The sequence below is a fragment of the Sorex fumeus genome, unplaced genomic scaffold (genome assembly GCF_029834395.1).
Source record: "Sorex fumeus unplaced genomic scaffold, SorFum_2.1 ptg000007l, whole genome shotgun sequence".
NCBI lineage: Eukaryota > Metazoa > Chordata > Mammalia > Eulipotyphla > Soricidae > Sorex > Sorex fumeus.
The window spans coordinates 57,090,620-57,113,281 of NW_026606064.1; the positions used below are offsets into that span (position 1 = coordinate 57,090,620).

General features: G+C 38.1%; 1 protein-coding gene across 1 annotated transcript in view; it reads left to right on the forward strand.

Annotated features, from left to right (window-relative positions):
* The window catches only part of KIF5B (kinesin family member 5B), a 50,444-nt gene that overhangs the window by 19,577 nt on the left and 8,205 nt on the right, over positions 1 to 22,662 (forward strand). Inside the window, exons 5-23 of the mRNA XM_056131064.1 lie at positions 101 to 149; positions 862 to 917; positions 1,001 to 1,088; positions 1,236 to 1,360; positions 4,104 to 4,208; positions 4,951 to 5,096; positions 5,903 to 6,051; positions 7,262 to 7,455; positions 9,479 to 9,547; positions 11,732 to 11,938; positions 13,264 to 13,407; positions 16,187 to 16,375; positions 16,919 to 17,036; positions 18,050 to 18,115; positions 18,225 to 18,330; positions 19,493 to 19,594; positions 21,791 to 21,851; positions 21,999 to 22,070; positions 22,200 to 22,304. Of these exons, the coding sequence (XP_055987039.1) occupies positions 101 to 149; positions 862 to 917; positions 1,001 to 1,088; positions 1,236 to 1,360; positions 4,104 to 4,208; positions 4,951 to 5,096; positions 5,903 to 6,051; positions 7,262 to 7,455; positions 9,479 to 9,547; positions 11,732 to 11,938; positions 13,264 to 13,407; positions 16,187 to 16,375; positions 16,919 to 17,036; positions 18,050 to 18,115; positions 18,225 to 18,330; positions 19,493 to 19,594; positions 21,791 to 21,851; positions 21,999 to 22,070; positions 22,200 to 22,304 (2,151 nt within the window). The remainder of the gene's footprint in view (positions 1 to 100; positions 150 to 861; positions 918 to 1,000; positions 1,089 to 1,235; positions 1,361 to 4,103; positions 4,209 to 4,950; positions 5,097 to 5,902; positions 6,052 to 7,261; positions 7,456 to 9,478; positions 9,548 to 11,731; positions 11,939 to 13,263; positions 13,408 to 16,186; positions 16,376 to 16,918; positions 17,037 to 18,049; positions 18,116 to 18,224; positions 18,331 to 19,492; positions 19,595 to 21,790; positions 21,852 to 21,998; positions 22,071 to 22,199; positions 22,305 to 22,662) is intronic.

Consider the following 22,662-nt stretch of genomic DNA (forward strand, 5'->3'; position numbering starts at 1 on the left):
ACCCGTAGTCTGGTACCTGGCATTCAGAATTCACTCAACATTTAGTGAGTCAGTAAGTGTTTTTATAGTTTTTATTTGTTGATATCTTTTTCTGTTTTAGGTTTCATATTTTGAAATTTATTTGGATAAAATAAGGGACCTACTAGATGGTAAGTTAAATTCTTTGTTCTTTAAAAAAAACAGTACATTACAGAGATCCAGAATATTAGTATGGTGGTAGGCTGCTTGCCCTGCAAACAGCCACGTTAGGTTTAATCAACAGCGTCCTATATGATCTGCAGCCCTGCCAGGAGTGAACCCTAAGCACAAAGCAAAAAGTAAGCCTTAAGCACTGGTGGATGTGCCCCGAAAAACATAAATAAAAATAATACATTATTATTTTAGTAGTTGATGTGGGGCCACTGCTAGTAATCAATATAAAATTCACTTAAACTATAAGAAACTGGCATTTTAAAATTCTTTAAATTAGATTAGGTTGATGCCTTTGATACAAAGAATAACTTTTTTAAAGCACATTATTTATGGGTTCTTTAATTAGAGCATCAAATTGAGCTAGACAACATGAATTCTGATTTTCTGTCAGCTAGGTACCAGGTCCTTGGGGGAAACTGTTTGACCATAATGGCTTATTTCCAATGTGTGGGTGGATGAGTTGGACTGAACCTAAAATTCTAAATTGTTTGTGAATTTCTATTTAAATATTAATTCAGCAGGGTCATGCTTTAATGATGATATTTTCCTATTTTTAAAAAAACATTTGCCTATCTTTAGACTGCTCAGGAAATGAAATAACTGATTTAGCTATTTCACTGTCTGTTAGAATTTAAGAGAATATTGATACAACTTAATTTTCTTTTTCAGTTTCAAAGACCAACCTTTCAGTTCATGAAGATAAAAATCGAGTTCCATACGTAAAGGTACTTAAAAAATGACTTCATAAAAACCTTGTAATAAAAGTTTGTAAGGCGTCAGACATACTTTGCATTTTTTTTTTTTGCAGGGCTGTACAGAGCGTTTTGTATGTAGTCCAGATGAAGTTATGGATACCATTGATGAAGGGAAGTCCAACAGACATGTAGCAGTTACAAGTAAGTAGTCATTCAGATACAAAGCAGCCTTAAAATATTTTTTGTCAGGTTTATTCAATTGTGTAATTTTTCTTATGTAAAAATTTGCTTTAGAAATTATTAAAGGAAAATCCATACAGCCTTAACATTTATGTGATTTCCTCATAGATATGAATGAGCACAGTTCTAGGAGTCACAGTATATTTCTCATCAATGTTAAACAAGAGAACACACAAACGGAACAAAAGCTGAGTGGAAAACTTTATCTCGTTGATTTAGCTGGTAGTGAAAAGGTAAAACCTTTATTTTCCTATCGATAGCTTTGCATTTTAATTGTAGTTTAAATTTGAGTTTATGTATTCATTGTTGCGTCTTGAAAACCTCCCAAGCTGGGTTTGGTTTTTAGAGTTAAAAGCATTGATGGCAATACTTATTATTATATAAACTGAATAAATCCACCATAGCTGTCATTTAGACCAGTCTTTCCTTTTATGTAGATGTGTTTTTATTTTATTTTTAAAATTTTGTTTTGATTTTTGAGCCACACCCAACTGTGTTCAGGGTTTTCTCCTACTTTTGCACTCAGGGATCATTCCTGGTGATGATGGCGATCAAACATGGGCCACCCACATGCAGGGTGAGCCCCTTACCTGCTGCACTGTCTGATCACTTGGGTTTTTGTTTTTAATTGAATACTTGTTCAGAATATTGTAACTTTTTAAAAAGGTATTCTTTTCTAATTTTTATACTTGCTTTATTACCCTTATTGGAAATGGTCTCATACCTGTGAAAACATTTCATTTTTTATAATTTTATTTATTGAATCACCGTGAGAGCAGTTACAAAGCTTTCGGGTCTAAGTCTTGGTCGTAAAATGAAACACCCGTACCTTCACCAGTGCCCATTCTCCACCCCCAACAACCCCAGTATATCCCCATCCCATACTCTCCCCCTACCTATGGGGCAGATGATTTCTACATTACTCTCTCTCTCTACTTTGATCACATTCAATATCTTGACACCAGACCCACCATTATTATTTGAGATTTTACCCCAATACTCAGATCTGCTGAAAAGGCAACAGTAGACAATTTGTTTTCTGTTGCTGGTTACGAATAACATACGATGTCGCGTGGCTGTAGTAGTGGCCGCGTGATTTTGAAATTCTGAAATTTTAACACTTAAATCTGGAAGGATTTCTACCAAAACCTGCTGGGTTCCAAGTTTTGCTCCTGAGTCTCTGAGACCATTTCCATTAAGCAGCTTGATCAGGAGCCAGAAAGGCCATTCATGGGCAGCTACTGGGAAAGGGCAGCAACTTGGGAAAGGGAGGAAAAAGCCGGCTCCACCCCCATCCCATGAGGCCCTATGTGTCTCGTCACTGAGGGCCCAAACTTGACTGTTCAGTGGCCTCTGAAGGATGGTGGCCACTGAGCCGCCTACAGGGAGCAGGTGGAGGGACAACACCCTTTCCCCCCTGGGGTGGCCCAGCGACAGTAACCTACTGCGGGGTCCAGACGCATTTCTGCCAAAAGCCACTGGGTTTTGAGATTTGTTTCTGAGACTCTTGGATCATGGCCGTTAAGCAGCTTAATAAGGAGCCAGAGAGGCCGTTCGTGGGCCATGACCCGGGAGGAAAGGACCGGCTCCACCCCCATCCCGTGAGGCCCTGCGTTTCTCATCATGGCGGGTCTAAGCCTGACTGTCTAGTGGCCTCTGGAGGATGGCAGCCACTGGGCCGCTAGGGGAAATAGGCCAGGGCACAAAGCCTATTCCCACCTGGGTTGGTCCAGCACTGGTAACCTACTGCAGGGAACGGATGCATTTCTGCCAAAAGCCGCTGGGTTTTGAGATTTGTTTCTGAGTCTCTGGGATCATGGCCATTAAGCAGTTCAATCAGGAACCAGAGAGGCCATGCCTCCAATTACATAGTTGAGCCGGAGGTGGTTTGTGGGTGTGTCTCCCACATACCTAACTTTTGGCTGTTTACTTTCTTGGTAAAACTTTGCCCCAAGTTTTGGGGGTCTCGCCAAAGGCACAGCAACAATTTTGGGGTATCTGGAAGTCTGAAGGCGCCATCAGGCTGCGGATGCTCGCCTCACAGATACAGATTGACCTGCTGGCGTCACCATACCCCCTTACTCTTCAAGTCTTAAATACATCTTTCAGAGCCAATTTGATTGGTTTGTTTACTGTTTCCTAACAGTTGTTAACTTCATCAGCATTATGCTTTAGCAAATTTTAATATATTCCTCTTTATAATATAGTAAACAAATTAGTGAATTACGAATTTACTTGAAAATTAGGTGTTTTAGTGTCAGGACATGGCTTAGTTGTAGAGCACTGCCTTCCGTGTATGTCCCTGGGTTCGATTTCCAGTGGCTCATGGTCATCTGAGCACCTTCAAAAGTAAGCAATGAGCTGGGAGTGCTTTTGAGCACTGCAGATTGTGCTATATAAAACAGGAGGGAAGGGGTTACTTTATTTATTTATTTATTTATTTATTTATTAGTGAATCACCATAAGGTACAGTTACAGGCTTACAAACTTTGGTGCTTGTGTTTCAGTCATACAATGATCAAGCACCCATCCTTCTACCAGTGCCCAATTTCCACCACCAAAGGTCCCAGCATCCCTTCCACCACCCCCACCCTGTACCCTCAAGGAAGGGGTTACTTTAAAGAGCAAAATTGTACTAGAGAATCTTTTTACATCAGCAGTCCTTGAGGGTCAGCTAAGTTGCGGGAAGTGCAGTTGAGACATTGGTCAATTGACACATAATCTCCATTTGTTGAGGCTGTGTTAAGATAGTGATTATATTATAAGTCACAGTACCCAAATAAAAATGTTAAAATTAAATTTGGTTTCTCCTTAGTCTTCATTCTTTGTCACGCAGTTAGTTGCTTAATTAATTTCACAGACATTAATACAAAATGATGGTACCTTATTGTTGCTTATTGATAACCTGAACTTTTCTTTAAATTCAAAGGATATTATTTTAAGCTTGTCATTTTGTGTTACTTTTTTAAATTATAGGTTAGTAAAACTGGAGCAGAGGGTGCAGTGCTGGATGAAGCCAAGAATATCAACAAGTCGCTCTCTGCTCTTGGGAATGTTATTTCTGCTTTGGCTGAGGGTAGTGTGAGTATTCAGACTTCTATTCTCTATTGTCACCTTATGGAAAGCTAATTAGTGTGTGGTATATGTGTTCTTGGGCTGGAGCGATAGCACAGCAGTAGGGTATTAGCCTTGTGCGCGGCCAGCTGGCGCCAAGCGGGGTTTGATGCCTCCACGATTCCTCCGCCCTTCTCGGAGAGCTCGGCAAGCTACCGAGAGTATCTCGCCCTCACAGCAAAGCCTGGCAAGTATTCGATATGCCAAACACAGTAACAACGAGTCTCACAATGGAGACGTTACTGGGCCTGCTCGAGCAAATCGATGAACAACAGGAGGACAGTGTAGTCCTATATGTGTTCATTCACAAGTGTGTATGTGTGTGCTTGGATGTATAAGTAAACAAACTGAATCACTATGTATGTATTGTCTTTTAGGAATTTGTTTCATGGTATTACTATTTATGTTCTAATTCCCAGTTAAAATAATAGCAATGTCTGGGGCTGGAGCAATAATACAGCGGGTAGGGCGTTTGCCTTGCATGCAGCCAACATGGCCAACACAGGTTCGATTCCCAGCATCCCATATGGTCCCCCGAGCACCACCAGGAGCAATTCCTGAGTGCATGAGCCAGGAGTAACCCCTGAGCATCGCTGGGTGTGACCCAAAAAGCAAAAAAAAATAATAGCAATGTCTTTTGTGATTTAGTCATATGATACTTTATTATGTAGAACTCCATTGATGTTCTGTTGTTTTGGTTTTTTTGTAGACATATGTCCCATATAGAGATAGCAAAATGACAAGAATCCTTCAAGATTCACTAGGTGGGAACTGTAGAACTACTATTGTAATTTGCTGCTCTCCATCATCATACAATGAATCCGAAACAAAATCTACACTGCTTTTTGGCCAAAGGTTGGTTGTAAACAAAATCAAGTTGTTGTCCTTTCTTCGTTAAATCTAGATAAATGTCAGATAGATAATAAGTAAGCCTGAGAAATGTCATCTCTGTTAAGCTTGTTAAGTGTGACAGATTGAAATGCATAAGATGGTAAGCCTAGAAAAATCAATGATGACTTTTCTTTTGACCTTCAGTGATATTTTTTATATTCAGCCTTGTAGATGAAATGAGAATATATAGACCCTACTTTTTTGTATTTTTTAAATTTCTTTAAAATGTTTATTAGTAGTATTAGTAGCTTTTGGTTTGGTGACCTCACCCAGCAGTGTTCAGGGGCTGTTTCTTTCTCTGTGCTCAGCAGTGACCCCCTCATGGTCCTAGGGAGCCATATGTGAATTCATACTAGCCTTACCTCCCATTAGAATTCAGTCCTTCCGGATTCTTTTTCAAAAGCTATTCACAGAAGTGGATTAACCCAAGTTTAGTTGGGCTGTGAATAGACACAAATTTTTGGTTTTAGCTTTGATTTTGGTTTGGGGTCGTACCTAGTAGTACTCCCAACTTGGTGCTCAAGGCTCACTCCCATCAGCACTCCAGAGAACAAAACTCAGTCTCCCTCATGCGAAGCACACTCTCAACCTATTAAACTATTTCTTTCGTCCTTGTAATGTACTAAGTTTAAATCCTAGTATTAGCCAAAGAACTGGACAAGAATAGTTCAGGGAAGTTACTTAGTCAGTTGTCCACATATACACAGAGCTATAGCTATAATATTAAAAAGAAATTCATTTCCTTTTAATTTCTCCTCCAATTCTCATAGAGCCAAAACAATCAAGAACACAGTTTGTGTCAACGTAGAGTTAACTGCAGAACAATGGAAAAAGAAGTATGAAAGAGAAAAAGAGAAGAATAAGACACTGCGGAATACCATACAGTGGCTTGAAAATGAGCTCAACCGATGGCGTAATGGTAATAACTTAAGACTTTGTCATTTTGAATTTAATAAAGATTTAGGGCTATTCTATGAATTTAAAATTCTGTTAAGAATATAAGTGAAAATAATAGCATGTCGTGTTCACTTTTCAAGAATTAGGGATCATTAAACATTTTAGGGCCAGTGATGTGGTTCAAGTAGTGGCCCTACCCTGAGTTCAGTACTCATTTCCATATTGTCCCCTACCTATTTACAGGACTGACTCTGGGCCTCAACCACTGCCAGGGATGACGCGCACAATAGCTCTGTTGCACTGTCTTTCCATTATTCATTTGATTTGCTCGAGCGGGCACCTGTAACGTCTCCATTGTGAGACTTGTTGTTACTGTGTTTGGCATATCAAATACGCCACGGGGAGCTTGCCAGGCTATGCTGTGCAGGCGGAGTATTCTTGGTAGCTTGCCAGGCTCTCCGAGAGGGACGGAAGAATTGAACCCGGGTTGGCTGCGTGCAAGGCAAACGTCTTACCCATGGTGCTATCGCTCCAGCCCCGATTTGCACAGTAAATAAGAAAAAATATTTTAGGGCGAGAATGTTAGTGCAGCAGGTTGGGCGTTTGCTTTACATGCAGCTGTCCCAGGTTCGATCCCCAGCATCCTATGTGGTCTCCCCACAACTTGCCAGGTATAAACTCGGAGCATAGAATCAGGAGTAAACCCTGAGCACTGCCAGGTGTTTCCTCAAACCAGGAGGGGAAATAAAAATGTTACATTAAGCTCTGATTTTTTATCTCAAATAACAGATAAAATGCCAACTGGAAGCTTTTGAAAGGCACTGTGCCATAGATGGCAGGGTCCCTTGATTTAAATAAAAATAAAAGACACAAGATTAGGCAACTGGATTTTGGGGGTAGAATCAAAGTAATGTCAATTTTTCAAATCTCAGGGGCTAGGGGCTAGGGGCTGGAGCGATAGCACAGCGGGTAGGGCCTTTGCCTTGCATGCAGCCAGCACGGGTTCGATTCCCAGCATCCCATATGGTCCCCCGAGCACCGAGTAATTCCTGAGCCAAGAGTAATTCCTGAGTGAAGAGCCAGGAGTATCCCCTGTGCATACCCGGGTATGACCCAAAAAGCAAAAAAAAAAATCTCAGGGGCTAAGCAGATAATAAGTTCTGATATAATTGGATAAAATAAAAATTAATGACACAGATGTAGATTTTTAATAATCTCTTGTCTTATTTTAGGAGAGACAGTGCCTATTGATGAACAGTTTGACAAAGAGAAAGCAAACTTGGAAGCTTTTGCATCAGATAAGGAAATTTCTATTATTAGTGATAAACCAGCAGCTCCAATTGGAGTCACTGGGAACTTTACTGATGCTGAAAGAAGAAAGTGTGAAGAAGAAATCGCTAAATTGTACAAACAACTTGATGACAAAGTAAGTATTATTTATGTTGTTAGAGTATTATTAACGTGGGTGTTTTTATTTTCTAATTTGAATGTTATAGTTCTTACCGCCTATGTACTCATCCTTGAAATATGTTGAACTTTTGAAAAATGCTCTATTAATTGTGTAAAATATTGGGGTCCAGAATGTTAGTAAAATGATTTTGAGGCATTTACCTAGCATGTGACTGACCCTAGTTCAGCCCCTTACATCACTTCACTACTGCCAGGAGTAATCCTTGAGCACCACAAAATAAAAACATGATTTCAGTTTCTGTGTAGAAACTATGAGGAATATCTATTTCTCATCTTAATTATTTTATTTGGTAGAGGGACCTCCAAAAAGTGCTTTAGATACTAGACCCAGCAGCCACACCTAGTAATCCTTGACCACACAGCCTGGGCCTGTTTGTCTAAGCTGGACCACCTAAACTGCACCTGCCATGCTCAGAACTGCAGAGAACCCATGGGTTCACCCTTGCATCATACACACCTCTGTTCTAGCTCCCCAGCTGCTGCCCTTTAAAAGCTTTCAAAGGAGATTTGACATTAGATCATTGGACAGGCTTAGAATCTGGAATCTGAGGGCTTTTCTGAAAAGTAATGGGGACATGAAATAGCTTGAGGGCTAAGAGCACATGCTTTGCCCGAGGGAGTCTTGATTCTGATTCCTGGCACCACATGGTCTCTCTCCTCTCCCTTCTCCCCCCCACAATATAAACTGGGGAGAGCACTTACATAAGAGATTAGAGTAAAAATAGTAACTTGGTTTGATTGTACCATTCAGTAGTGTGAAAAATAATTAGAGGAAGGGAAAACAGAATAGTAGACTCTAAGAAAGTTCTGGCTTTTTTTCTTGTTTCACTGCTAAGTATTTAAAATACTTATGTTTTTGTAGTGCTGTGCATCAAATCTAGGGCCTTTGTATGCAGGGCATGTGCTCCACCGCTGTGTCATGTTTGGCCTTTAGGTGGTACTTGTTATGTATTTTAAGCAGTTCATAGGTTTAAAGTGGCTGCATAGATATATTCAGTAATAGCCCTCAACATGTTAATTTTTTTAAATTCTTTTATTGAGATCTATGGTTCACAGATATTATTGATGGTTTCACACCTGTATGTAATTCCAACACCACACCCATCACCTATGTATCCACCTTCCCTCATTGACTCAGTGCCCCTTCCTTTAAACCCTCACTCACAGACTTGGTTGTGTGAATCAGTTATCCCATTGTGTCGCTTTTAGCCCTTTGTTGTTATGTAGCTGCCTTGCTGTGTGTCTTTAAGTTCCACATCTGAGAGAGATGATTCTGTGTCTGTCAGTCCTTCTGACAGAGGTCACTCTGCATATCCTCTTACTCCATTCATGTCGGGGCAAATTGTAAACTTGTGAATTATTTTTTAGCATTTAAAGAACAGCTTAATCTCTCTCTCTCTCTCTCTCTCTCTCTCTCTCTCTCTCTCTCTCTCTCTCTTCTCCCCCTCCTCCTTTCCATCCCTCCCTCTCTCCCTCTCTTGGTTTTTTGGGTTTGGGTTCACATTCAGCAATGCTCAGGTGTTACTTCTGGCTCTGCACTCAGGAATCACTCCTGATTGGTGCTCGGGAGACTGTATGGGGTACCTGGGATCAAACCCAGGTTGACCATGTACAAAACAAGAACTTACCTGCTGTACCATCACTCTAACCCTTAATGAGTAGCTCTTAAAAACAAGCCTTTTATGTAGTACTTAACGTGCAAACAAAAATTTTTAATACTGTAATAGAAATTGATTATAAATAATTACTGAGAACTGAAAGTTTCATTTTTCAACATCTGATTGTATTTTATTTTTCTGTTTTGGAGGCCTACTCCATGGAGACCATGTGGTATGGCAAGGCTCGGACTGGGTTTCCTAATAGCATTCACACCTACCCTCTGAGCTCTCTTCTTGGCTTGACCTCAGCTTCTTAAGAGATTGAAATAAGCTGTACTGAATTTGGAGCTACTTTGTTAATTTATTACTTTAAAATTTTAGGATGAAGAAATTAATCAACAGAGTCAGTTGGTAGAGAAACTGAAGACACAAATGTTGGATCAGGAAGAGGTAAGTTAATTGTCTCTCATTGCTTCTAGAAGAGCTTAATTGTTGTTATCATTTAAACAAATTTGACAGAGCTCTAAATAGTCTTAAAAATGTCCTACAAGAGTATTTTTGATATATGCATGCTTTTATGTAGATACCATATAAAATCAGTTTATCTTACGGTTTGAAGCCACATGAATTTCCTCTTAAGATTCTTCGATTTCATTTTTAATCTGACTGAAGGGAAAAGATAACTTTTCCTTGGTATGTATTCTTTAGTAAATACATTGACCTATTACATTTTTAAGCTAATAGGTGATTGTTAAAGAATAAACTTTATGCTTTCTAGCTTGAAGTATAGTGCTATTTTGTCTCTTCCATCCTGAAATATTTTTTGCTGAATAATGAAGAAAACTTACTATACTGGACTAGAATAACATTAGGTGTCCCTTCTGTGTGTAAAGTATTCACATACAGAAATGAAGGAAGGAGTATAAAACTATGTTTCATTTTTACTGACTTAGATATAAATCTGAAAATACTTTTACAGAATACTGATTTGTATTCTGCTTTGATTCTATTATGGGAATGTAAATAACAAATAATTTTTTAATTCCTCCACTGTGTATACATTTAACTTACTGTTTATGTTTGCCATCTTTATTTTTGTCTTCTGTGTCTGTTCTCTAGTTTGTCACCTGATTTACCCTCATTTTATTTCACCTGGCACAGCAGGGAGATAGTTTTTAAAGTTTCCAAGCACCCTACCTTCTGTACTATCTCTCAGCCCCAGCATTCCTTCATTTAAAGTTTATGGAGGTAAAGATTTAAAACATCAATGAGAATTAGATCTACCATTGGTAAAATTAATCGTGGTCGCATCTTTCTGTTTTCTCTCACGTGGTTCCTGCTTAGTCACTGGATGAACTCTTTTCTGTGCTTTCCTAACAGGGCTGTCGGGATTACCTCAGTGCATGTTGCGGCATCAGGATTAGAACTCCTGACCCCTTGCTTTTCTTTTTTTCTGTCAGATGCTGTAAGCCACTGAGCCATCTTTCAGACTCCTCAGACTTTTTATACTAACATCAACTGTAGCATTATTTCCCAGAGGACCACAACTCACAACTGCATGATTCTGTTGTTCTTTGCATTTAGCATCTCTTGCCCCTGTTTCTGATTACATTATCATTTCACCCCATTATTAATACTTGCACACATTTCCAGGTGTTTGTCACTGGTAGTTGTGGTCTCCTTCTTACTTGTCTCTTGGTTTCCCTTGTTGAATTTTATGATGCAAATTTCCCTGAGGTCCCATTTGTTGTTGCCCAAAGAAATTTTATTTTTGCCTTTTTTTTTTTTTTTTTTTTTTTTTTTGCTTTTGGGTCACACCCAGCAATGCTCAGGGGTTACTCCTGGCTCATGCACTCAGAAATTACTCCTGGCAGTGCTCGGGGAACCATATGGGATGCTGGGAATCGAACCAGGGTCGGCCATTTTGGCTGCGTGCAAGGCAAATGCCCTACCCGCTGTGCTATCGCTCCAGCCCCCCCCCCCCCCCCGAAGAAAATTTTTGACTTTATTTTTTTTGTTTGTTTGTTTTGGGATCATCCCTGGCAGCAGGCTGGGGTGCTGGAAATTGAATAGAGTTTGCACATTCATACTCTGAAATGTGCTTTAATGCCCAGTCTAAACTTTAGAGCAAATCTTCTAAATATCAGGCCTTTCTTTCTGTGTGTGTCAGTTATGAACTGAGATGCCATTTCTTTTTCTGTTAATTTGCGTGACTAAAATCTTCCTATCCTAGCTAGTCACCTTCTTCATGAATACCTTTTGGCAGGGTTGTAGACCATCCAGCCTGCTAACATACAAGGCCTGCAAAGTCTTGTGGTCTATTCTCTGTTCATGTTGGAGCTGACATGTATGATTCTCATAGCTTGCCCATGTATGTTATAAATATTCAGATGACTAGTGGCAGGAAAAATGTTTTTCAACTCCTGCCCTACAAAAATACCCTCCCTTTGCCTAAACTATCAATTACTAATCTCTTGTCTGGTTCCTCCTATAGACTTTCTTTCCTCCATCTTGTATTGCTTTTATACTTGTTTTCTCTTAGGTTCTTCACAACCAAAGTTGTTGATTTCCTTCTTGTCCCTCACAGTACAACTGTATACTTTTGATTAAAATGTGTTTTATTTTTGTGTGTAGCTTCTGGCGTCCACCAGGCGGGACCAAGATAATATGCAAGCTGAGCTGAATCGCCTTCAGGCAGAAAACGATGCCTCTAAAGAAGAAGTAAAAGAAGTTTTACAAGCTTTAGAGGAACTTGCTGTCAATTACGATCAGAAATCTCAGGAAGTAGAAGACAAAACCAAGGAATATGAATTGCTTAGTGATGAATTAAATCAGAAATCGGTAGGATATAGTTTTTTCTTTATTAGTATGTCAGTTTAGGTAATAAGATTTAGAAGTCTCTTTATGGTCCATATATTTTTATAGGCTTGAAGTTACTTTGTAAGTTATAAAAGAAAATGGGTGACCATCTATGTCATGCTATATTATGCACTTAAGTGATAACTGTATTATAGATTAAATTGAGTGAACATACGCAACTCACTCCAGATTAAGGAAATGACCAGAAGAAATAAGCAGCTAAAATGATACCTTGACTGAAGCATTACTAAGAGGTTAAGCACTTGTCTAGCATCCTTTGTTTGAACTCTAAGCACCACATGTGGTTGTCCAGCACCTCTAGGAGTCACTTCAAAGCACAGTCAGGAATATCCTGTGAGCACCACCTGTATGACCTGGCTCCCCTCCTCCCCAAAATAGAATTTCTTAATTTTTAAAATGTTTAAAAGCCAGTAATTGCATTCAGAAATGGCAACATCTGATTTATGACTTGATTACTATTTATAAATAAAATATATCTCATGGTGTTGGAGCATCAGATCGTAGATCTCATATGCAAGGCATGTGTTTTACCATATAATTAAGAGGGAATTTTTGCTTGTTTTTTCTTTAATTTTGTTTTTTTCTGCCACACCCGGTGGTGTTCAGGGCTTACTCCTGGCTCTGTGATCAATCTTGACAGGTTTGGGGAATCATCTTAGGTGCTGGGGATTGAATTGGGTTGGCCATGTGCAAGGCACATGCCCTGCCTGCTGTAATATTGCTCCAGCCCTTGAAAGTAGTCTGATTGAGTTAGGTTTTTCAGAATTGTGGTGAGTTTGTTGTTGGTAATCAGCTGTTGCTTAAAATTTATAGTAATTAAACTCAGTAATACAATTTCATCACTAACTTCAGATAATTGCTTGCATCTATTATAGTAATAATTTTCGGTGGATATTTTTCCATAAGTATATAGAAAGTAGATTATTTTCAAAAGTTCATTTCCATTCTAATATTAATTTGCTTTGTTTTAGTTCCTAAAGATAAGCCATATTGTGGAAATATATGAAAATTGTATGTTTGTTTTGAGGGTTTTAATTTCTAACATTACTAACTCAAAAATCAGTGAAATGTTGCAAATTATTTGCTCTCAGTGGAGTACTAAGTGGGTATGTTGTTTAATAACCTGACAAGATCCCAAATTTGATCTGGAAGCTAGCCCAGAACTCAGTAGATAATTCAAGAAAATACAGTCCTGTGTAAGTACTAGATGAAAACTTGAAATGTCTGTGAATGTTTGAATTTATCTTTAAATGAGTTTAATTCTCCATTTTGTTTTTGGTTGTTAGGCAACTTTAGCAAGTATAGATGCTGAGCTTCAGAAACTTAAGGAAATGACCAACCACCAAAAAAAACGAGCAACTGAGATGATGGCGTCTTTACTAAAAGACCTTGCAGAAATTGGAATTGCTGTAGGAAATAATGATGTAAAGGTAAAATGCATTCTTCTGTTTACTTCTTAACTGTGTTTTAAAGATTCTTTTCTTACTCATTTTTTCATACTTACACTAGCCATGTGTAGTATTAGATGGTATTAACTTAATTTCAAATAGATGAAAGTGAAAGAGAATAAAGAATACTCAAGGGGAGAGAGATATTCAGTAAGTGATGTTTATTTGTACCCCATATTTGATTCTGTGAAGAGATTTTGTACAGAGATTTATCCTAGTAAAGTACCATATGTGAAAGTATACAGTTTGAGCAACAGTGAAAATAAAATTTTGAATAAACTCATTTGAGTTGGCTTATGGTTTGAGTTAAAAGATGAGCTCCAGTGATTTAAATTTTTACTAAAATTTTCAAACTTAAAAAAATCTATGACTCAGTTATCAAAATTTTGCCACATTTCTTTTAGCTATATATTTTTCCTTTTTACTCTTTTAAAATATACTGGTGTTACTTATATTTGTACTAGATAAATGACAAAACATTTTAGTGATCTGGCAGATTTTTTTTTTAAGTGCAGACACTTTAAGTGCAAAAAAAGTGCATTTAACATGAAAGATTTGTATGCTGCATGCAGTAATTTATTTGGACTTTACTTTTGATTAAAGCCTAAATATAATACCAAAGATAAAAACTTGTTTTGATTTGTAATAAAAAGCCTACCAAAAGCCCAGTTTTTACGAGTTGGATGTTTTTCAATCTGGTATGCACATTTCTTCTGTTGTTATTCAAAACTAATGTTTTTAAATATTTGTTTTGAATTGAAGTAGCATAATTTAAAGCAGTAACGAAGACATTATTTTATAGTTGCAGAATACTATACCAATCTCTGCACTGTGTTTCAAGATCCTACCATCATTTTACTGATGGCCCCTCCTCCATCAGTTCTCAGTTCTGTTGATCATGTCTCAAGATTTGTTTCCATTGCAGTTGTCTAATTCCTTTCTTTGTTGCTTGATACTCCACATATGAGCAAGATCATATCATATTTGCCTTTTACTTTATTACTTGTTTCACTTAGCATGACACGTGGCAATTCCATCCAAGTTGCAGCAAACTGCGGCATTTCATGTTTTCTCATAGCTGAATAGTATTCCATTGGTATATATATTTGGTATATATATATATATATAACAATTTCTCTATCCACTCATTTGTTGTTGGGCAGTTGGATTGTTTCCAGATCTTGGCTATTGTAAATGGTGCTACAATGAATGTAGGAACACCTGTCTTTTTGTGTTCCTGTTCTTGGGGTATGCCCCAGGAGATGGTATCACAGGGTCATATGACTGTTCTCTGGGTCGTCAGTTTTCCAGGGTGAACCAGCAGTGAATGGGAATTTACCACATGGTTTCCAGCCTTTTTTTTTTTATAGACCATTTTCACTGATATGATATAATAGCTCATCGTTGTTTTGATTTGCATTTCCCTGATGATGATGATGACCACTTTTTTTTAATGTGTCCATTAGCCTTCTTAATGTGCTCTTTGAGGAAATACCTGTTCATCTCCTCTTCCCAGTTTTGGATGGGGTTGGGTTTTGGTGGGGTTTAGTTGCATGTGACACCCTTTTTCAAAGCTTTGTTGAAGAGGCTCTCCTTGCTTCAGGTTCACTGACTCTTGGTCTGCTTTCCCCCCTACTATGACCTTTGCAGTCAAGTCAGCTCTGCAGATAATTTGCCCATTATGAGTGTGGATGCTCAGTATTTTATTATTTACATTAATTATTTTCCTTTAATATCATGAATTGTACTTTCGTTTATAGTAGGTTCGCTGTTGTATTTTGATTGTATACTGTAGGTCCACCATTGCAGTATCATAGAATGGCTTTCCACCTTAGTAAATCTCTTATTCAGTCCTCTCTTCTATATACCTTACAGCCACTGATCTTTTTATTCTCTTTGCTTTTCCCAAAATGATAGAATTGGGATCATATAGTATATAGCCTTTTCAAACTGACTGACTTCCATAGCTGTGTGTGTAAGACTTTTGACTATATCTAAAGACTATATCTTTTTCTGCCATGATAGCTTGTGAATTTGTGGTTGTGGGGGTCTTTTGTTTTGCTTTTACCACACCCAGCAGTGTAGGGGCATTGAGTCTGGTGCTCTGGCATGCAAAGCATGACCTGCAGCTCTTACAGCGAGCAGCCTGATAGCTCTTTTGTTGCTGTTGTTGAGGTTCCCTGATTTACAAAGTTACTCATAATTGAGCTCAGACATAATAGCCCAGTACCAATCCCCTCACCAGTATCCACTTAAAAGAATTTTTTTCTATTGCGTGGATGTGTACCAGGATGTTTATTCATCTGTAATGGCCCATCTTGCTTACTTCCAAGATTGGCAATTATAAGTAACTCTCAACGTTGATCTTAACACATACTATATTGACATTTATACCCCAGTGTTTTCTTTTTATTTTTGGTCCTTATGTAAATGGAATTGTGTTTTGTATTTCAAATTCCCCTTGTTCATTATTAGTATATGGACTGGTTTAAAGGAAACTTAACACATGATTCACTGTTTATTAGAAGGCATGTAAGGACATCTAAAAGTGAACCAGCTTATCTAGATTTTTGATTTTTAGGTTTACATTTTGTGGTTTTCTCTTGTAAGCATCAGATAACATTTTTCAAAAATAAAAAAAGGCAAAAATTTAGCTTTAATTTATTGTAAATATATATTTTTGTTTTAAGATTTTAGGTTCAAATTGGGTAAATACATTGGACATTTTTGCCTTTAATTTTTATTTCACTTTGTCTTGCAGCAACCTGAGGGAACTGGCATGATAGATGAAGAGTTCACTGTTGCAAGACTCTACATTAGCAAAATGAAATCAGAAGTAAAAACAATGGTAAAACGCTGTAAGCAGTTAGAAGGCACACAGACTGAGAGCAACAAAAAAATGGAGGAAAATGAAAAGGAGTTAGCAGCATGCCAGCTTCGAATCTCCCAAGTATGTGTTATAAACAACTTCTTCCTTATTTTGAGTAACAGGAAAAGGTTGCTAGTCGGTTTATTTTATTCCCTAGACTAGCTGCAGTGATGAATTGTTTAAGTGGTTTTATTTGCTAATGTATATGTTAAGGGAGAAATTTACTAGAAAAAAATATGTGACTGGTATAACAGTTGAAGAATATGGAAGAATTCTCGGGTAGACAAAATGGCAGGGCTAGTGTGTGTCTTTGACCGTCAGATAGATACATGAGGCCATTCACCGTGTAGAAATTGTAGAAGGGTAGATGGTAAGATCAAATGGAGATAGCCATAAGCATTTTATCTCATATCTTAACCTTCAGTATCTTAGTGTGCATGTTAATAAACTACATAGATAACCGTTTTGTTGATTAAACTCTTACTGTAACTTTGGTCCCTGAACATTTAATACTGTTTTCTTTAAATCTGTTGTATTTGGCTTGAGAGGTAAACTTACTACCAGATATTCTTTGTAAGAGGTATGTGTTAGATTTTCCTACTTAGTATATATTTTTTCCCATAGCATGAAGCAAAAATCAAATCATTGACTGAATACCTTCAGAACGTGGAGCAAAAGAAAAGACAGCTAGAGGAATCTGTTGATTCCCTTAGTGAGGAGCTAGTCCAGCTTCGAGCACAAGGTAAGTAATAATTTCCAGTTATTTGTGAGTTATATTTATACTGATTTATTCTTTATACAGTAATGGTAGTAAGCCTACATTCATACTAAAGAATAGGATTACAGATGGCATGAAGAGTTAATAAGCAAGTGATACAATTTAATGTGACTTTTGGAAACAATTTGAAATTAGTATTATATAAATTTGCCAGTCTAGAACTGATCCATCAGTTGAGTTGGTAGAGGATGGGGTTAAATGGGAGGGCTGTTGGAGCAGGGAGGTGGATATACTAGTGATGGGTGTGGTGTTGGAATTATGTGCATGGGAAACCATCATTGATGTACTATAAATCAGAGAACCTAAATCAACTGAAAAAGTTGCCAGGGAATTTCCCACAAGGTATAATGAAGGTGTATGTGTGTCTTTTTGCATCTGTGTCTATGTTGTATTGTTTCTTGATATCGGTTCTTGGAAAGCTGCCTCATTTCCTCAGTGTGTCCCAAGCCATCTGTTTAGCAATTGGGCAAAGAGGGGGTGGAGAGATATTACAGTGGGTAGGGTGCTAGCCTTGCATGCAGCTAACCCAGGTTCCATCCCAGGCACCCCGGATACCTCCCTCCTAGCACCAACAGGAGTGATTACTGAGTGCAAAATCAGGACTAACCCCTGGTGGGGATTTGGGGTAGGCCACACCCAGTGGTACTTCGGGGACCATGCAGTGCCAGGGATTGAACCAGGGTTGACTGCATGCCAGACAAGCAACTTAATCATTCAGCTTAAGCCTTTCATGTTTTTTTTTTTGTTTTGGGGTCATACCTGGTTGTGTGGATGTAGAGGAAGGCCATGTGATTCTGGGGATTAAATCTGGGGCTTAAACCTGAAAAGCTGGAAATGATAAAAGAAATGAATAAAAGCAGGATAAAGTAATAAAGCCAAGTATTATAGTATTGGTAAGGGATGTGAATATCCCTTTTGAAACCCATGTATTTCTAAGTGAATGAATAACTGGAAGGGTTTTTCCTGTCTCCCCACAGAAAAGGTTCACGAAATGGAAAAGGAGCACTTAAATAAAGTTCAGACTGCAAATGAAGTTAAGGCAAGTTTGACATGACATTGGATTCTATGGCTTAAGATAGTTTTAATCCATTTTTATCTTGTAGAATTGGACTTCATTAACATGTATTTTTGTTTTTTAATAATTAAAGCAAGCTGTTGAACAGCAGATCCAAAGCCACAGAGAAACTCATCAGAAACAAATTAGTAGCTTGAGAGATGAAGTTGAGGCAAAAGAAAAGGTTATTACTGATCTTCAAGAGTAAGTACTCCCTTCTTTCTTGCTTTAAGATATTAAAAGTTGAAAGAGATTGAATGCTTAGAAAATAATTGATTACTAATGGGAAGTATGGGTATATTGGAAACATTTTTGCTGAAATTAAATTTGACTTGAGAAATAGTTTTTTATTTAGGAGTGTAACTTCTGAGTTATGTGTATGTGTTATATATATTCTTTGCTTTGGTTTTGGGCCAGTTCTGTCGAGAGAGATCCATCGTGCTTGTGCTTGGGGCCTGGTGGTGCCAGATATCAAACCATGGGTTTCTGCATGTAAGGCACGTGCTGCTCTGGAGCCCTTTGAGCTGTCCCCCTGGTCCCCACTGCCCATTGTTTTTGAAACTTTATTCAAACTTTATTTTTTGGATTTTGCTTTGGTTTTTGTTTTCTTGATGTAACTTCGAAATATTTCTCCATCTCTGCCCTCTATTATAGATAAGATACCCCCATCTCTTCATATCATTTCCTTATATGTGCTTAGCTGGTACCCAGTTGATGACTTAAGAGGGAGAGAATGTACCTCTACCTCCCTCTAGCCTCATTGGATGTGGTCCAGGTTCCCAGACTCAGCAGAATAGTCTGGCCTTGTATGTGTGAGGGCCTGGCTTAAATCTCCAACACTACTGGGGACAGGGTTGATGGGAATTAACTGAGGGGCCAGAGAGGTAGTACAGGGGGTTAGGCATTTATCTTGCATACGATCACTCCAGTTCAATCCCTGGTGCTACGTATGGTCCCCCAAGCACAGATCTGAGTAAGCCTTGAGTACAGTCAGTTATGATCCCAAAAACAGAACAAAAATTTCACTGAGAAATAATGTTTAGTTCATCTGAAATAATTTTTTTTCCTCTATAATCTCATACATGTGGTCATAGAATTTATGGGAACTGAAAGTATACAGCTAAGTTATGATTTGGTCTTAGTGTTGGAGGATACTAAATAATATACAAATGATGATAAAGTTTAGGACACTGGTCTTAATAGCCTAATTAATTGGGGACAGTGATTCAAGGTAATAAAAGATAAAAGGGATGAAATATTTGTTTCAAATCAAAATATGAAAAGTACAAATGGTCCTCCTGTAAGGGACAGCATACAGGAAATGAAGATGTTGATATTCTGTTATATTTTTGTTTTCCCTTTTCAGCCAAAACCAGAAAATGATGTTAGAACAGGAACGTCTGAGAGTAGAACATGAGAAGTTGAAAGCTACAGATCAGGAAAAGAGTAGAAAACTACATGAACTTACGTGAGTAAATTTTTTCAATTCGAGTTTAAATGCTAGGATCAGTATTGCTGGTATTTCAGGTACATCCAATATATACACTTTTTACTTTGTACAGGCTTATGGGCATAGGTTTTTATTTTCGGTTTCAAAATAGATTGAGAAAAACTTTATAGGAAACAAGCTAGTGTATATAGGAAGTTGTTGGACTCTTGTGCTCCAAGTATCCATCTCCTCTGCATGGTCATAGGTTTTTACAGAGAATGGGGTAGCCTGTTTCTAGAACCAGGTGGGTTCTGAAAACTCATCTGGAGCAGTGGACACCAGGTAAATTCCCTGTGTCTTGGTCCCCTGCAGCACACTAGCACACTTCTCTTACTGATAATCAAAACAAAGAAAGGGCTAGGTTTGGGAATGGTAAGGGTCTTCTTGCCTAGGCAAGCTTTCTGGTTTCTAATACTAAATTGAACTCTTTCTTTGGGTTTCTGTCTTTCACGATCAATCTCTTGTTCGCTCTTTCTCCCTCTCCACTGTCCTCTCTCTATTCACTCTCTCTCTCTCTCTCCACTCTCCTTGCTATTCTTTCTCTCTCCCCCACTCCCTAATTCCTCTCCTCTCTATCCCCTTCTCTGTTCTCTCTCTTTTTCTCCCATCCCCACCCCACAAGACCAAGCAGTTTTAAATCTGGATTTCTGTGCCCTGTGATTCATTTTGTTAGAAACCAGCTCACAGCACTGAGACAATTTCCACCTCATTATAAATGGATACAGTTGGCCGGCTATCTCAGTTGGTTAGAGTGTGGTGATAATAAATGGGTACAGTTCAGCATTCAGATGACAGAAATGCACAGAGTCCTGTAGTCCCCCATGCCCTCTCCTTGTACCACAGCTGGCCCACCTGCATAGAAACTCCTTGTGCTTTCCTGAAGGCCTCTGAAGTGCACTGGCTTATACCTAAAAGCTTGCTATATATTCTTGTATGTTAGTGACAGTAAAGTCACTTCAGTGCTAGTCAAGATTCAGATTTGTATTTATCAACTGCTTGCTGTTTCTGTGCCACTTTCGTTTTCAATTTATCACAAAATTAATTGAACCATGACATTAAGTAATTTAGATTTTCATATCTGCCCCAAAAATGACTTTCTGCCAAATATGATCTTGCATAAATTTTAGCCTTGCTTTTTGAACAAACTAACCATTTATCTCAATTTACTAAGACTGTAGTTCTCATTTTTTAGAATCTGAGGTCTTGAATGCCTTGAATTTGTGAGAAAATATTTTAACTGTTATTGTTAGGATTGTCTCATTATGAGGACCATCTCAGTTTTACACAGATCCTTCTGAATTGCATCCATTTTTTTGTTTGGGATATATATGCTCTAAAGTGTTTTTACTTCTAATTAGAATCTCATTCCAAGTTAATCTGAGTTATTTTGAATAAATGTGTTCTATGTAGCATATTTTAAATTTGCCTTTGTAAACTATGGGTTGTTATCTCATATGAAGTTGTTTAAAATTTACTGTGTGATTTATTATCGGTGTTTGATTTGTATACCTGTTTTATATAGTTAAATTCCTGGTTTTCATTCATTCATTCATCATCCTGTTATTCGTCGATTGCCTCGAGCAGGCCCCAGTAACGTCTCTTTCATCCTAGCCCTGAGATTATATTCAAGGCTCTTTAGGAGAATGAGACCCATCTTATCAGGACATCTTTTTATGACATCTTACTATCTCATTCCTACTTTGGACAAACTTGCAGGCTATCGAAGGTAGCCTGCCCACAGGGCAGAGTCTGGCAAACTCCCCGTGGCGTACCAAATATGCCAAATACCAGTAACAATGATGGGTCTCATTCTCCTAAATTCCTGGTATCACGTAAAAATTTCTCAGTTTAGAAGGACTGCTCCTTATTCTTTGAAGTCTGCCATGTTTTATCTTTGGCTATGTGAGTTTAATGCTAACAAAGTGTAGATTTAAAAGATAAGGTAAATTAAATTTTCTCTTAAAGGATACAGCTGTTTTTTTTTTTTTAAAGTAAAGCATTGTAAGAGTGCATGCCTTACAAGTCTGGGTCTTGATCCCTGACATTATTCTCCACCCCGCCACCCCCACATTTTTTATTCCTTTCAGACTTGATTTCACTCTTGTACTAAAATAAAGCTATGATTTTTGTGGACCCAAAATTTGAAATACAAATTTCTGTTCTTTTACTGTTTAGAGTTATGCAAGATAGACGAGAACAAGCAAGACAAGACTTGAAGGGTTTAGAAGAGACAGTGGTAAGAAAAACTTGGAAATAAATGAGATTGGGGAATGTTTACTGAAGCTCCGCCCCTGGGCCCCCTATTCCCCCCCCTTTTTTTTATGTTTTTTATTTTTTTTTAAACTGAATTTAAGTTCCAAAATGTTGCTGTTCCTCTTTCAAGGCAAAAGAACTTCAAACTTTACACAACTTGAGGAAACTCTTTGTTCAGGACCTGGCCACTAGAGTTAAAAAGGTAATGAACAATGCAGGGTGGTTACATGTATAAATTCTGCTTAGTGTGATTCTTTGTGTTCATGAGTGAAGTTTTGATGTAAGTTTTGGGAGTTGAACTAACAGTTTTTTCATCGTGATCATCTTCTAGAGTGCTGAGGTGGATTCCGATGACACTGGAGGCAGCGCTGCCCAAAAGCAGAAAATCTCCTTTCTTGAAAATAATCTTGAACAGCTCACTAAAGTGCACAAACAGGTAATAAAGAATATGTTTTGTGGTAATTGCAACATTTTACACAAAAATTGAAGCTAGGCAGCTGTTTATTTTAGTGTCCTAAGAATTTTTTTTTTGGCTTTTGGGTTACTTCTGGCTCTGCACTCAGGAATCGCTCCTGGCAGTGCTCAGGGGACCATATGGAATGCTGGGAATCGAACCCAGGTCAGCCACGTGCAAGGCAAACGACCTACCCACTTTGCTATTGCTCCAGCCCGTCCTAAGGAATTTTTATACTCAGCTATTACATTATTTTATCTAGCATTTAAAGGGGTATTTTTAACAATTCTTGTGAAAAGGAGGTGGGTAAAAACATTCCCTTTCTAGGATTTTAGTTCTT